This window comes from Rhinolophus ferrumequinum, chromosome 21, assembly GCF_004115265.2.
Source record: "Rhinolophus ferrumequinum isolate MPI-CBG mRhiFer1 chromosome 21, mRhiFer1_v1.p, whole genome shotgun sequence".
NCBI lineage: Eukaryota > Metazoa > Chordata > Mammalia > Chiroptera > Rhinolophidae > Rhinolophus > Rhinolophus ferrumequinum.
The window spans coordinates 1,589,739-1,606,196 of NC_046304.1; the positions used below are offsets into that span (position 1 = coordinate 1,589,739).

At 59.8% G+C, this 16,458-nt stretch overlaps 1 protein-coding gene across 11 annotated transcripts in view; it reads right to left on the minus strand.

Moving 5' to 3' along the window:
• The window catches only part of MPRIP (myosin phosphatase Rho interacting protein), a 130,868-nt gene that overhangs the window by 43,027 nt on the left and 71,383 nt on the right, over positions 1-16,458 (minus strand). For all 11 annotated transcript variants that reach the window (XM_033091732.1, XM_033091733.1, XM_033091731.1 and 8 more), the window contains 3 exons: positions 13,157-13,308; positions 7,473-7,557; positions 131-347 (listed from right to left, as the gene is read on the minus strand). In XM_033091732.1, coding sequence (XP_032947623.1) covers positions 131-347; positions 7,473-7,557; positions 13,157-13,308 — 454 coding nt within the window. The remainder of the gene's footprint in view (positions 1-130; positions 348-7,472; positions 7,558-13,156; positions 13,309-16,458) is intronic.

Here is a 16,458-nt window from a genome sequence, read left to right on the forward strand (position 1 = left end):
GCCGGAGGCTGGGGCTCATGACCGGGCTGTGCAGGCCCCCGACTGAGACCCAGTACCAGCTCTGTATGGATGGAAGACTGTTCGTGTTGCGACAAGGGTGGGTCCTGGAGCCAAGCTGGCCGCTGCTTACCATCCTTGCCCTCCAGCCCAGGCTCCCTCAGGGCGCTGGCAGGAGGCTGGCTCTGGCTGGGGCTCTGAGCCGGACTCAGGTTGCTCCCATCTGGCTGCTCCTTCACCCTCATTTCTTCCTGCCAGAGTGTAGACTTGGTGGTAGGGACTTTCTCAGCACTGGGGATGCTGCTGCTGCTGCTGCTGCTGGTTACGGCCATTTTGGCTGGGCCTGGCTCCTGGGGGAGAGAGCAGTGTCTGCGCACAGAAGGCCTGGCTCCTGGGGGAGAGAGCAGTGTCTGCGCACAGAAGGCCTGGCTCCTGGGGGACAGAGCAGTGTCTGCGCACAGAAGGCCTGGCTCCTGGGGGAGAGAGCAGTGTCTGCGCACAGAAGGCCTGGCTCCTGGGGGACAGAGCAGTGTCTGCGCACAGAAGGCCTGGCGCCTGGGGGAGAGAGCAGTGTCTGCGCACAGAAGGCCTGGCTCCTGGGGGACAGAGCAGTGTCTGCGCACAGAAGGCCTGGCTCCTGGGGGACAGAGCAGTGTCTGCGCACAGAAGGCCTGGCTCCTGGGGGACAGAGCAGTGTCTGCGCACAGAAGGCCTGGCTCCTGGGGGACAGAGCAGTGTCTGCGCACAGAAGGCCTGGCTCCTGGGGCAGAGAGCAGTGTCTGCGCACAGAAGGCCTGGCTCCTGGGGGACAGAGCAGTGTCTGCGCACAGAAGGCCTGGCTCCTGGGGGACAGAGCAGTGTCTGCGCACAGAAGGCCTGGCTCCTGGGGGACAGAGCAGTGTCTGCGCACAGAAGGCCTGGCTCCTGGGGGAGAGAACAGTGTCTGCGCACAGAAGGCCTGGCTCCTGGGGGACAGAGCAGTGTCTGCGCACAGAAGGCCTGGCTCCTGGGGGAGAGAGCAGTGTCTGCGCACAGAAGGCCTGGCTCCTGGGGGACAGAGCAGTGTCTGCGCACAGAAGGCCTGGCTCCTGGGGGACAGAGCAGTGTCTGCGCACAGTAGGCCTGGCTCCTGGGGGACAGAGCAGTGTCTGCGCACAGAAGGCCTGGCTCCTGGGGGACAGAGCAGTGTCTGCGCACAGAAGGCCTGGCTCCTGGGGGACAGAGCAGTGTCTGCGCACAGAAGGCCTGGCTCCTGGGGGACAGAGCAGTGTCTGCGCACAGAAGGCCTGGCTCCTGGGGGACAGAGCAGTGTCTGCGCACAGAAGGCCTGGCTCCTGGGGGACAGAGCAGTGTCTGCGCACAGAAGGCCTGGCTCCTGGGGGAGAGAGCAGTGTCTGCGCACAGAAGGCCTGGCTCCTGGGGGAGAGAGCAGTGTCTGCGCACAGAAGGCCTGGCTCCTGGGGGACAGAGCAGTGTCTGCGCACAGAAGGCCTGGCTCCTGGGGGACAGAGCAGTGTCTGCGCACAGAAGGCCTGGCTCCTGGGGCAGAGAGCAGTGTCTGCGCACAGAAGGCCTGGCTCCTGGGGGACAGAGCAGTGTCTGCGCACAGAAGGCCTGGCTCCTGGGGGACAGAGCAGTGTCTGCGCACAGAAGGCCTGGCTCCTGGGGGAGAGAACAGTGTCTGCGCACAGAAGGCCTGGCTCCTGAGGGACAGAGCAGTGTCTGCGCACAGACGCCCTGGCTCCTGGGGGAGACAGCAGTGTCTGCGCACAGAAGGCCTGGCTCCTGGGGGAGACAGCAGTGTCTGCGCACAAAAGACCTGGCTCCTGGGGGAGAGAGCAGTGTCTGCACACAGACGCACACAGCCTGAGCTGGGGCCTGGCTTCTGGCTCCCGGGACACCATCAAGTATCCAGTGTCAGGGATCCAGAATTCCCCAAAGGAGTACATGCTCCTTCTGGACAGCCCTATAGCCTTTCCTCTGCAGCTCCAGCCAGCACCCCCAAAGGGTCTGGTCCCATGAGCGTCAGGCCATATTTGGCTAATGCATGGAGTAAAGTATTGGGGTTTCTGCTAGGAGCCCCAACACCAAACTGGCCAGAGCAGTGGCGGAGTATTAAAGAGGAGACCACAAGTGGTGGCTCAGGGTCTGTCATTCCCAGACTTCTAGGTGCTTAGGACATGAGTAAAGGGCGCGGGGACGGTGTGAGGGGAGAGCACCCCATCAAGACGGGCCCGCTGGGGTGGATGGTATGCGTATGTTCACACAGCATCCATGCGGGGGCCAGCCCTTGGCCTCACTTACTCTCCCAGTTTTGGTCCTAGGATGGTAAAATGGAACATCTGTAATACTGTGAAGAGTCATCAGATACAAACCTACATGCCACTCAAATCCTCACTCGCCCTCCTGCCCGCCCACCTGCACAAGCTGGACCGGAGCCTGCAGCCCAGATGGGAACAGTGTCGATTCCCTCGCTCCCAGGTCATAGCTGGTGGAGCTCCAAGGGAAGGAGCATCCGTGCGGGAGGCACATAGACACAGGGAGTCCAACTGCAGAGACATGGACCTTTACTCAACACTGCGAACTAGCGCCCACACCAGGGTATGGCTGGGAAGCCCAGCTGCCCTGCAGCACCAGTTTACACCCCAGGCACAAGCCCTGTTCAGCCCCAGATCCTGGATGTCAGCTGCCGCGGGAGCTAGGTGGCTCTGGGCCCTTTCAAGGGTGAGGTACATCTTAATTGTCTTCCGCAAACTGGGGGGGAACAACGTACAAATGTCCACCTGCCTGCTCCCATCCTGGTGGTTGAGCCACATTTTTAGAAACCTACCTTAGTTAGCCCTTGGAGCCCTGGCGAGGATTGTAGCTGACAGGTGACGTGTGCGCATGCAGACCCAGTGTTACCCACTGGTAGGCTCTTTATTAACAGCCACTGGTGCCGACTACGTGCTGGGCTCTGGCTCAGCACTGCACTAGCCAATCCTCAGCAACCTGCTTCGCAGGCAGAGAGCTGTCACACCCACGCCTGCACAGCCAGTAAGGGAAAGAGTGGGGCTCCTCCAGGTGTTTCCCACGCCCAGGATGGGAGTGAAGCTTTGCCTTGGAGGGATATCCTGAAGGACTCATCGAGAAGCCAAGGCACCATACTTCCCAATACGAGAAGACGGGCATTTTGCCGGGTCCAAAGCTTTCCTTAGCTTTGCAAGGATTCCAGGTCTTGTGGGAAGGATCAAAGCAGGACACAGACCCAAGACACACATGACCTTCCATTGTGTCAGAGCTGCCAGCCGACCCCTCGCCCAGGCTGGAGATTCCTGAGAGTGCTGACCCCTCGGAAGAAGTGGACTTCTTGGAAGAAAACAGGGGTGGTTTCTGACGGTTCCCCGAGGGCTCCAGCTGTGGCCCAAGGAGACCCAGCTCGGGGCCACCTATCCCTCCAGGCAGCCCACTGTACTGCCCTCACTCTAAGCCCTGGTGGCAACACTTCTCCAAAGCAGAAATCACTCTAAGTGCCCTTGCCATGCCCCCTCCCAACAACCAGGGACTTCTGCTCCAAGGCCAGAATGGGCACAGCTCTGGTGGGTGCGGGTGGAGCTGGACTCCTCTTGCAGAGCTGTGCGGGGTGACGTGCATCAGTCTGGTCTGTGGACCAGGCTGGACCAGGATGGCAGAGGTTGCCAAAAAGGGCCAAAGAGGAAAGGACAGCTGTGCCCATGAGGGAAGTGGCCCTGGACACTGGCGCCCCCAGCCTCACCCTAAGGGTGAGGTGCCCATGGCACATGCACACCCGTCTGTGATGCTTGGGGTGACCCTAGTACTGGGGAGGGGGTTGGGTAGCAGGGATTCCCTAAGAGACGGAGAAAATTCCAGGCACAAAATCCAGGGGGCCGTGATTGGGAGCTTGGGGAACACACACATTTCCCAGCACCAAGCAGCTACAGACCCATCTCTGAGTCCTGGGCCTTCCAAGCTGTGCAGAGCTGCTGGAAACCACAGACCCCTGCCCACGCGCCCACTTCTGGACGCCACGCGTCCAGTGCCACGCGCCCAGAGCACGAGGGCCCTGAACGGTACCCCTGCTTTCTCTTGCCTTTCTGCCAAGTCAGCAGGAACAAAGCCACAGGCTTCCAGGAGAGGGGGCAGGGTGGGTGACTGGGGGAAGCCTGGTCTCTGGGTCAAGTCGCTTCTGTTCTGCAAAGCAGATGAGTGGACAGTAAGACTGCACGAGCCAGGCCAGGGCCACGTGGCACCGACTGCTCTACTGTCAGCACCGTGGGGAAGAGGGTGCAGTGGCTCATGCCGACCCAGAGCCCGTGCAAGAGAAGGAAGTAGAAGCACTATATTTTCTACGTGCAGAAGACACGAGACACTAAGTGCTAGTTCCCGAGTGGCTGGGACAGCTGCACTGCTCAGCGCCGTCAACGCTGTAACTAACGGTCTATGCTGTTTATCCGGCTGGCTGCTCAGAAAGGGTTTTCACAGCAGGGAGGAAAGACGAAAAAGGGCAGGAAGGCTGGCCTAGGTCAAGGGGCCTCTGTAGCCTCCCTGTGCTAAGCAGGCCCCTCTCTGAAGGGGGTTTCACAGAAAGTCGTTCTTTCTCCTTCCTGGGCACAGAAACCAAGCAGGGACCCAATGGGCGGAAGGGTGCTGACCAGAAGTGGGGTGCAGCAGCAGGCACCGAAGAAGAAACCAGATGCCTAAAAGGCAGAGGTGGCCACTCACAACCCATGTGTGGCCCCAGATGGGCCGGAGTGCTGGACCAGGAGGGACATTCCTCAGAGGCCTGCAGGTTTATCTTCTCTGAAGAAAGGAAGAAGCAAGGACTGGGAGTCTGGGGGGCTGGGGACATGGGAGGAACCAGCCTCCCAGAATTCCACCCGAGGAGGTGAGCCCCCAGGCCTGCACCCTGGCTGGGGAGACACATGGCCCTGGCTCTGGGATTGTGGGGAGGGCAGTACGATCATCCTTCCTGCCCTGGTCATACCCAGAGCGGATTACTGTCCCTTCTTGAGGCATCCCAGCACCAGGAAATAGGAAAAGTCTCTCCTCTTGGAGTAAACAGGCCAAGTAAGCAGCAGTTCCCAGGAGCCCGCGCTCTCAGGCCCCAGGCTCTCTCCTCCTCCTGCCCTGGGGTCTGCTGGGCCCCTGGTCCAGGCCGAGAGGCTGCCTGCTCCCTCTGCAGTCTGATCCTCATCCTTCCTCAGGGCCCGGCTTGGGCTTCTCTCTGATGCTCACAGCAAACCATTGGGCGCCTGTTCTCTCCGTGGCCACACCTCCCAACCCCCGGAGACACCTTTCTTGAAGGGGAACCCTGGGGTCCCCACCTGAGTTCCCAGAGGGGAGGGTGCAGCAGAGCTTCCAGCTCCCCATTGGTTTGATCTGAAACTCTCCTGGGCCATGGAGAAAGAGGCCAGGACACCTTTAGCTCAGGCTGGGAAGGGCAGCCTGCCTAGAGACCCTCCACGCCCCTCTGCACAGGCCCTACATCACTACACGACACTGACTCACAAGGGCATGGCCCTTCCAAGTTCACAGCTTCCGGAAACCAGTGGCCTCAAATGGGACGCTCTGGAAAGCACGATGTGCAAGAAAGCATCCAGCCTGGCTTCTGCCAGGGCTTGAGAGGAGCTGAGTGGAGAAGGCTGGGACCCCAGGAGCCCCAGGCTCTAAGAGACACTCAGGGAAGTGGGAGACCTCCCCACTCTGATCACGTGGCTCCTACTACCAACTGAAAAGGTAAAGCTTGGTAGTAATTAGGGGCAGGAGACGTCGTGGGAAGGGGCCAGCCAGGGAGCAGGGACACAAGCGAATCCCGGGCTGGCTGAATGTGTCTTCTGCACACGGGCCTGCTCTGTCTGGAGGCAGGGGCTCTGCTGCAGCCCTGCTTCCACGGCGTAACTTGGGAAATGCCGCGGAACTCAATGCCATTACTCTGCTTGGGATTTCTCGTCTCAAACCAGGCAGCTTTGGGGGATTACCGTGTCTATCAGCTATTCCCGAGCAGGAAGCTCCACTTCCAGTCTCCAGGAACGGCTCGGATTGTATTTTGCCTATTTCTTGCCAGGGACACTATGTTCCAGGGGGTGCAGTGCTGGGACTCCTGGGCGGGTGGATGGGAGGCAGGCCCAGAGCCGCCATCCATCAGCAGGAGGCCAGGGCACGCACGTTCAGGGGGCGCGTGGGGCGTGGAGGAGAAAGGCACCCAGGCCAGTGCCACCTCCCGCTCCCTCCCAGGCTGGCCTGTCAATTGATGAAGCAGAGAGCTGCCAGCGTGGGCTGAGTCCCGGGGGAGCCAGGTTCTGTCACGGGTGGGCTCTCCGCCAAGGGCATCTCTATCCTGCTCCCTCTCAGGGTTGCTGTGTGTGAGGCCTCGTCAGGAAAGGCAAGGGCCTTGCTAACAGTCAAGTTTGGAGCAGAGAGGAGAGCATGACATGTACTAGCACCTAAATGGGCCCTGCACTCCCTTCCATGCTCACAGTAACTGTCTAACTAGATTTAAACAGGCCCATTCAGCGAACCAGCTCACCGAGGCTCAGAAAGGTCAACTTGCTGCACCAGGGCCCCCAGAATGTGGGAGCATGACAGGAAGTGGCAGGACCCCTTCAGGTGCCCTGACCCCCTGCACACTGGCCGGGGGGAAGGACGAGGAAAATGGCTTCTGGGGAAGGACTGGACCTGTGGGGACCACGCCAGCCACCTCCCACTCTGGTCACATGAAGTCGGAGCAGGGACACAAAAATCAAGGCCAGTGCCAGTTTTTTCCATTTATGGTCAAAGCCCAGAGCAGGAGTAGGGTCCCTTGAGAGCTCCTCACTTGGCCGGGATACTCTAGGACAGGGGTGTCCAAATTCATTTTTAATTGGCCGGCAGCAAATTCCAAAAATATATTTAGTTTACCTAAATAAACCAGGTGAGGCAATACGTACTTCACCTCGAGTGAGGGGCCCGGCTGTTTGTGTATTTTACTGCATACGGCCCTTGGTGAAAAACGTTGAAAAAAGTTTGGACTCCCCTGGTCTAGGGCCTCCCTGCCCAGCCCCCCTTCTCAGCTTTGTCTGCAGCGCCCTATCTGTGAGTAAAAGTGGAGCCGAGCTAAGGTACACGAGGGATGTGTGTGGCAGGCAGCCCCTCCCGGCATGCTCTTTGCTGCCCAGCAGTAGGCAGGACAGCCAGCAGCAGGGACACGCTGTGCCGCTGGCTGGAGCCTTCTGGGGGGTCCCCAGAGCATAGGAGCAGGCCACCCTGTCCTTGTCATGGGTCTTGCCCTGTGGCTCGGCTCGGAGAGGCGTGTGTGGACTGCAGCTGGGGACCACTGGGGGAGCGGGGGGGCATGCTGGGCTGATGACATCAGCCCCAACCCCACTCCACCCCCTGCCCCAAATTCACGCTGGGTTCTGAAGGCCTCTAACGTCCCAGGTGCCCTCCCTTCTCCCCAGCTCCACTGAGGGGGTGCACCTGGCAGAGCCATCACCTACCTGTGGCGTGGGGGGCTCCACTTTCCGCTTCTTCTTCTGGTTCTGCTTGTTGGTCCTGGGATAGACCGTGAGCATCTCCAGCCAGCTGGACGAGAAGAGGAGAGCAGGTAAGAGCCCTGCTCTCAGGAATGACCACCTCACCTTGGTGGGTGGTATAAGCAGCAGGCCCCCTGCTTCCTGCCTGGAGCCATTCGCCCAGCAGCCAGGCCTCCGGGCGCCGAGCGGGGCCAAGCACCAGCCCAGGTGAGAGCCTGCCCCTGCCGGGGTAGGCAGTGCCAGCAGTGCAGCCCAGGACAGCCACAGACTGCCGGACTAGGCTCGGAGGCCGGACCTGCCATGACCACAGTGGCTCGGGGGTGATGTGGACTCCACCCTGGTAGAGGCGCAGGCCTGACACTGGTCTCGGACGGAGCACAGGGCATGTCACTGTCCCTATCTTCAGGGCTTAGACTCGGCTCTAAAACTGCCTTCCAGTGGATTTGGCAGCATACAGATGGGTTAGGACTAGGGGCCATTTAGGGCTCCTGAGGCAGGAAACCAGGAGTCGTGCTACCAAAGCCCCCACAGCGGCTGAGCAGCTGGCCTCCAGGCTCATTCATTCACCTGTGGCCCCACCTAGACAGTGAGGGCAGTGGGTACCTCGGCTTTGGGGCAGCCCCACAGAGCTGCCCAGGACACTGCCCAGGGACCCGCAACAGGGCCGGGGCAGGTAACAGGGGAGCAGGGGAGCGGACAGGCAGCAGGGGAGCGGACAGGCAGCAGGGGAGCAGGGGAAGAGCAGATGGCTGAGACCCGGCACTGGGTCTGCATGGCTCCCAGCCCCTCTGGCTTCAGCCTTATCATCTCTGAACCAGGGGCTACATGAGACCGCAGCTTGCTTCACTGGAGGTTTGAAGCACAGGGGAGGCTTAGAGGAAGGGGGCCGGGAGAGCAGAGGTCTGGAGAGAACTCGGTGGTGACGGGCAGCCCCCGTGCTCCCCAGAGGGGAAGGTACCACAGGAAATGCCGGGCCACTTCCTCCCAGAACACTAGGATCGCCTTGGGCCTGCCGCCAGCCTGTGCCAAGGGCCAGGTGGTGCTGGCCGAGCTGTGAGGCAGAGTCTGCACTGGCAGAGCCCTGGCTGGAAGCTGCAGTGACCGCCAGCACCCCACAGCTGGGACAGGGCGAAGGCCTGGTATTTGCAGTACTCAGAGGTGCTTCTTTAATTTGGAGTGGGGTTTGGAAACCAGTCATATCTACTGGCCTTCAGGGACAGCCTCGGGAGGGTGTGCTGGTTGTGCAGTTGACAGCTGGAAGCCGGGAGTGTGTCTGGGCGTGGGGAATCACAGCGTCCGAGCAGAGGGGCTACCGCAGCTCAGCCCAGCCCAGAACAGGGAATGCTCCGCTGGCTGAGAGCATCAACAATCGTCTGTGCCAGAGCGACCTGAGGCACAGGCCCTGCACTGACTTCTCTGTGGGCTCCAAGGAAAGAAAGCGGCTACGACTGACAGCAAAGGGAGCAGACGAGCAGACCCCCGAGGACCTCACTGCTGTGCTGAGGAGTTCGCACACGTGTGGGCCTAGCCTGCCACAGGGCTGACATGTCTTCTGGGAACTGCAAGGGACCACGCCCACAAATGCCCCTCTTAAAACTGTATCTCAGAGGTGAAAAGGGATGGTTCGGAAGGCACCTGGAGTACGGGCACCGTGGCAGAGGCGCAGACCCTTTGGGCACCCTGAGCTCCTGCACACTGGCCCAGCTGCTGCCACCTGGCAACACCACAATCTGGGCGAGTCTGTGAGCCTTGTGGGACAGGGCGTGGAGGGAAGACGAGAGGTCTGCACTGACCACATGGAGCTTCTGAAGCTCCTGCCAACCTGAACAAGGCCGGACACTCGGGCCTGGAGCTCGGGGAACAAGGCACCTCAGTGCCGCCCGGCTTGGTAGGGCTGCGGCTGGAGGCTGAGAGAGGCTCAGGAACAAATGCCAATGTCGTGTCCACTAGCATTTCTCACGGCAGCCCCGGAAGCAGCACCTGACATTGTCCAGGTGTGGTAGGGATGTTCAAGTCCACCCAGGGAACAGAGGTGAGGGGCGAATGTGGACCTGGGGTTGGGGGGAGATGTGGGCATGAGGGACGAGACTGAATGGGCTCCCCAACTTGGAAGGCAGAGCCAGGGTGAGTGAGAACAGGAGAAAGCCCTGGAGGGAGAAAGCCCTGACCCAGGCTAGCTGGAGGGCACAGAAAAGCACCCCAACCTTGCGAACTCCAGCCTAAATCCCACCTCCTCCGAAAGAGCTGTGTGAAGCTGTGCCCCAAACATCCCGCAGGTCCCCTCCCAACATGAGGGAACTGGGAAAGAACCGCCAACTCTCTCCATCCAGCCTGGGAGAGACGGCCGGGGCTGCTTCAGGCCATTCAGGCCTCTTCATTTCGGAGAAGACCCAGGAAAGAAGGCTCAATGAGCTGTGCAGCCCTAAGTCAGACAGGAGAAAATGCTGGCACCAATCGCAGGGCCCCAGAGCCCACAGATGGGGTTACCCAGAAAAGAAGCCGTGACAAGCAGTGAGACCCAGGAGGCCAGGTAGGAAGCCAAGGGAAGGGTCCATCTGAGAAGGTGAGGGGCAGAAGGCGGTCCCCCGGCACACCGCCCAGCTGACTCCCGAAAGGAGGTCTGAGTGTCCTAGCGGGCGGAGAAGATGAAGCTCCTGGTGCTGCGGGATCACCAGAGGGAAACAGACGCCGGGGGGCAGGCTGCATCTGAGCGGGCCCTGCCCACTGGACAGGAAGGTGACCTCTTCTGGCTCCGGGTGTGCCCCCGCCCTGAGGCCCACCCAGTCTACATGTGGGATCCTGGGGCCTTGGCCCCTAATGACCTTGTACAATATTGTGATTTATAAGAAATATATATTTAGTCATTCAGATGACCAAAATATATTTCTCATATACAGAGAGTGCCAAAAAAAATGTAGACACATTTTAAGAAAGGAAAAAACTGTATTAAAATTATACTACTATAGCAATAACAAAAGAATACAAAGGTGGGTACATTTTTTTGGCAGACCTGGTATGTTTGGTTTATGTCCACAATGCCTGGCTCACAGATCCTGAAACCATCAGAATTTCCTAAGTGTTGAGAGCGACAATGAGGTGACTTCTGGAAGCACCTAAGGATGGTGCTGGTTGTTGGCGGTTAGAAGGTTGGAACTTTGAGTCCCAGCCCTACCTCCAGGGAAGGGACAGGGGCTGCAATCAGTAAGCAGAACAGGCATGTGTAACGAAGCCTTCACAAAACCCCAAAAGGATGGGGTTCAGAGAGCTTCCAGGTTAGGGAAGCAGAACGCCTCACGTGCCACCATGCTGCTGGGCCCCAAGAGGACAGAAGCTCCTTTGTTTGGGCCCTCACCTTTTGTAGGTCATCTCTTCATCTGGCTGTTGATTTGTATCCTTTAATATCCTTTGTAATAAACTGGTAATCTAGTGAGTAGATGGTTTTTCCTGAATTCTGTGATCCATTCTAGCAAATTAACTGAACCCAAGGAGAGGTGGTAGGAACCTCCAATCTACAGCTGGAGGATCAGTGTGCAGGGGTGGAGGGGTGGGGGGGCGCGGTCTTGTGGGGCTGAGTCCTTAGCCTGTAAGATCTGCTGCTACCCCCAGGATAGAGAGTGTCAGAACCGGGTTGAATTCTTGGACACCCTGCTGGTGCTAGGAATTGTCTATTGGCGTGGGGCCCCCACCCCCGGCAATGTTGGAACTGGGTCCAGGAACCCAGTTTACCTTGCCTGCCCAAGCTGCAGGGGAATGGCAGGCCCCACTCACAGGCAGCAGTGACCATAGCAGTGGCTCAGGACAAGCTGAGGGCCCCTGGTTGGTGCCAGTGTCACAGCAGGACTCAGGCCGCCTGCCAGAGGCCCCGCCTCTCTGCTCACACCAGTGTGGCACAGCACACATTACAGACCCAGGCCCCAGCCTGCCCTGTGGGACCTGGACAACCTTTCCTCTTCCACCTGTCACCCAGACCCATCCCTGGAACCCAGCTCCTGATGGAAGGGCTGGACGTCCCCAAGGAAGCGCCGGGCAGTGGAGCCCAGGTGTGTTTGCCAGAGCAGACAGGGCCAAGGCAACAAGTGTGAAGCAGGAAGTGCACACTGCCCATGCTGTCACTCACACCTGAGGGTGCCCTTGGTCGGGCTTCCGTCATTTCCAGAGCCTCGGTCTCCCAACTGCAGGAGGGCTCAGTAAAAGCCCTTTACACTCTTCAATTGTGTGGTTCTAGGATGAAGACCAGGGAGCAGCGAAGTGTCTTCCTGTTTGCCCCCACGTGTAAGAAATGCAAAGCCGCCTCTCTCCAGGGGAGAAGGATTCGGGTGAGCTGGCGCCCCCAGCAGAGGGCCACCTCTGAATTCTGTACAGCTCTGGGCCCTCTACTGCAGCCCTATCGTGGTGTGGATTTGAACTTGGCAAAAAACGGGGACTTTCTGGCCAAATGCTCCCAGTTCCTCACGCAGCAGCCTTGGCCAGGGCTGTAGCTTAAATATTGAAGCCCAGGCCTCTGCTCACAGAAGTCTCTCAGTTGCTAAAACCCAAGGGCTTCACGTTCAAATCTCTCCTCTACACTGCAGTAATCAGCCTGGTCTCCCTAAATCCCTGATTTACTCCCCCCAAAGCCTTCTCAGCTTCGTCTTCCTCCTTCTCAGCCTTAAAGGACAAGGTGGTTCTCTAAGACCCAGTGCCGAGCTCCTACCGTGTCTGCTCATGTGCATATACCATGTGTCTGGGCCGCACAGAGCTGGCCGCAGATGCCCCATGAGCAGGCCTCTCGGAAAGCACACGCTGCATAGGCTCAGGAACACAGGCTGTGGGCAACCTGAAAACCTGGGCCCACCTGCCATTTCCCAGGGCTTCTCCTAAGCTTCTGCGTAGGGTGTGGTCAGGGAAGCGGTCTGACCCCGAAACTTCCCATTGTTTCCACTCAAAGCAGCCAGTGCATGCCGCAGCACGGGTGACTGCGTGCGGGTGAGACACGGCTCCACTGTCAAGGGCCTGCCACGCTGAGGAAGCCAGACGTGCACGTAGACCAAGTCCATCGCTTGTAAGAGCCAGCAGATGGAGCCAAGCAGCCAGGGGGAGTGGACGCTCAGCTCCGGCGCCTCTAACAGCCGGGGAATTGAGGGATTATCCCAGACTGAGAAAGAGAAGGGCGGGAGCGTAAGTGAAGGCAAAGAGGTGCGGGGCGCTGTTACGGGGGTGTGCAGTGCCAAGCAGCTTTGTTCTCAGTGCCGGGAACGAGGCTGGAGGGCTGGGAAGGGCCCCGGGGGCAGCCAAGGAATGTGGACTGACCCCCAGGTAGGAGGGAGGCAAGGTCAGAGTGCTTTGGGGACTGAGCCCCAGGGTTGAGTGACAGAAGACTGGGGTGCAGTGAGAACAGAGAGGGGAGACCAGTGAGGGGCAGTGCCAGCAGAGGACAGCCTCGGAGGCGGAAGGCTGTGACGGGGCAGGGCAGCCTTGGCCAAAGCGTGGGCTGGGCGTGAAGCACAGGCAGGGAGGGCGGTGGGGAGAGGGGACTCAGAAGGGCCCACACACCCGGGGGGGCGGGGGTGATGGCGATGCTCTCACTGTGCGCCGAAGAGAGCGGCCGAGGACCTGCCTGTGGGCGCGGGGGGCCGCCGGGCGCCCCCAAATGCCCGGCGCAGACTCACCCGCTCATGATCTCCTTGGTCTCGGCCCGGATGAAATGCTCCTTCTCGGGGGTCAGAATGCACAGGGAGAACTTCTGGCCTGTCCGGCCCTCCCCGTCCACCACGTCTGTGCACTGGTTCATGTTGATGGTGCCCTGGGGGAGGGTCGTGGGCTGCAAGAAGACAGGACGCAGGGAGTCACTCAGAGACCAGCTGCAGGGGCACCGCAAGGCAGCATGGGCTATGCCCACACCCCCAGGCCCTTTCTGACCCTGTGGCTTCCCGACAGGCACATGGACCCCCCGTTACTGCTGAGGCACAGGGTATCTGTCTCCCCTGGCCCTGGAAGGCCCCCTTCCTACCTGCCCCCCTCCCAGAGGAGGGTGACAGGCCCGCTCTTCTCAGAGGACACCCAGCTGGACATTCCTTCCTCGCAGGAAAACAATATCCCAGCTAGTACTGGGGGGAGGGGAGAGGCAGGAAGGGGGCTGCTGTGTGAGGACAGCTGGGATGACAGGGGCAGCTGAGAGCCTGGTCTCAGAGGGGTGACTGATCCACAAGAGCAGTGAGAAACAGCTCCAGGAGGTGGTTTCAAAACAGCAAGGTTCTTTTGGAGGAAAGAGGGGGCAGGGAGTAGCCACATCCTTGCAGGGGGGCAGTGGGCTGGGAAGCCGAGCCCGCCCCCAAGGCCTGCCCAGCGCTGGAACTCAAATCATCATTCTTCCCCCTTTCTGACAGCAAAGCTGTTAAGACACTGAAATTAGGGATAGAAAACTAAAAACAAGGCTTTAAAATTCCTACTGAGGTGAAGGACTCGCCGAGAGGACCTTCCTGAACACACTTTGTCAGCCCTGCACCCTCTGGCCTCCTCCCCACGACACGAGGATGCTTTCGGGAAGGAGACAGGTTGCCATGGGGCACAGAAACCGGGGCGGCTCAGGAACTGGGGCTGAGGGAGTTCCAAGGCAGGTGCCAGCTTCTCTGCTAGTTACCCCAAGAACCCAGAATATCGTCAGTCCCGTCCCTAGAGAGGCGGCAGAGGGAGAAACAGCGACAGCAGCCGTCGGGGGGCCGCATGGGTGCCTCCCTCCTAGAGCTCTGCGACCAGGTCCTACGCCCCCCACCGTGAGCTCCCTGTTGCCACGGCAGAGGGAAGGGGCCTGGTCTAAGGTCAGGACGCGGGGTCTGGCGTGGGTGCCGAGCTCAGCCCACTACTCGTCCCTACTGGAGTACCTTCTGCATGTGTCCCACGAAAGGAAGGTGGACGCTCCCAGACCCTCCAGCTGGAGGCTCGTGATCTTCCTGGTAACTTTGCAGGCTGACCTGTGAGCTCTTCTGACCCACTGCCATGCCCTCATCCCTGCTGTCCAACTGCAGAAGCCAGCCCCCAGGGGTGCTCCACGATGGCTGCCAGCTCCAAGAAGCCTTTCCTTAAGTGGCCCCCGGGGCTCAGCCCATCACCCTCCAGCCCAGCTTAGAGCGGACGTGGCAGGGAAGGAGGGCTGGCCGTGAGCTCGCAGGGAAGCCTCCACCTTCAGGTGGGGAAAGAGCGTGCGCCCTCAGCTGTGTGTTCAAAGAAGGGGCTGCCTCAGAACTGACCCTTGGGTGGGGGACAGGAGGAGAGGTGAGAGTCCCTTTCTAAGGGAGGGCCAGATCCACACCAAGCCGTGTTCTCCATGAGTGAGGCAGCCTTGCACTGTCTCCCAGGCCTTCCTGGAGGGTCCTTGAGCTGGGAAAGGGAGCTTGGTAGGTTATCCTGCAACCAAACGGGGGCAGTAGGGGGGTTTCCTCAAGAGCAGTGGGCAAGGGTGGTGGCTCCCATGCACCTAGGGCCTGGTCTCCGTCCCCAGAGGAGAGCGGTCGCACAGCTGTGGGGGCACCGCCTCCAGCCCTGCCAGCCTCCTGGCTCCAGCTCTCGCCCGACTCTAACCCAGTCCTACTCCCAAGCCTCCGCCCGCATCGTGCCAGTGCAGCCCCCCCCACAGAAGTGCCTGCTCCCTGCTGCACTGTCCAATCACCCGGCTGCTCTGTGGCCGGTCCTCTTGTGTGACAAAGGAGGACATGATGCCCATGATGCAGTAGACGGCTGTGAACACAGGCCACGAGCCAGGAAGTGTGGGCACGCGTGACGGACTTGTCTCCATCACGAGCGAGCCAGGAGTGGAGCAGAGTGGAGAGGGGATGTCAGAGGGGCTTTTCCAAGGCTCCGATGCCCACCCCAAGCCCTGGGCCTGTGGTCTCACAATGATGCCCGCATACGCCTCCTGTGACACACAGATGCCCGGACGAGATGAGTTATCTATCTGTGCCAAGGCACCAACTCGTTATAAACGATAACACGTATATGTAACACACACAGAGGTAAGCTTCAGTGGGGAACAATGAAACACGTCGGCAGAAATCCTAGTCCTTTCCTCTTCCTGGGCCCCTCGTGGGCCTGCAGAGGCGCACACTCCTTGGGATACTACCGTCCCAGGGCTCAAAGTCACCAATCTGCTCCCTGCCACCCCATGCACAGTAATTGTTTTCACTGGGCACATGGTCACCAGCTGCAGATGGGATTTCCCAGCCAGCCCTGGGGACGGACCAACCGTACTGCGGGACTTCTCCAGGTCTCAGTTTCTTAGCGTGCAAAATGAGGGCCCCACCTCCTTCCAGAAGTGCCAATAAAAGGCACAGAGTGCTAAGCCAGGGCTGCAGGAAATGAACGTTTACCTACTACCTATGTGTCAGGCTCTCACAGCCACACCTCTTTCACCTCCTTACATGTCGCCTGGAGGCGGGCAACACCTGATCCGACTGCATATGCGGAAAATGGAGCAGGGGGGGAGCAGCATCGTAGGAGAAGGGAAAACTGGCCCCGGCACGCACACTGACAACTCCGTGAAAACAGTGCCTTCTGTGCCTACCAGCGGCACCTCCGCGATGCCACCCGCTTATCCCGTGGGCTTATCTGAACGCCAGGCCCTGGTCCCACGCGTCCCCTCACTGCCTACTCCTACAACCTTCTGAGGCCGGCAATACTGTCACCCCACTTGCCCCTTCACTCTTCTGCACTCAGCCTGGAGCTGGGACAGATGCAGCCGGGGACTCCAGGCAGCCCCAGGCCGGGCTCAGCCTCCCCCCACTCCCGTCCAGCGCAGGCCGCACCCACCCGCATTCTCAGCACTGAGAACCGCTCCTTCACAATCATTTCCCCGCTAGGCCAGCGCCTGGTGTTCAGAGAGAAGGGCAAATATCTAGGCTATAACCCAGATTCCGCTGGAAGGACCCCTCAGCCCTAATGCTCTCAGCAGAGAAGCCAGCTCTGCCCAATGAGCTCC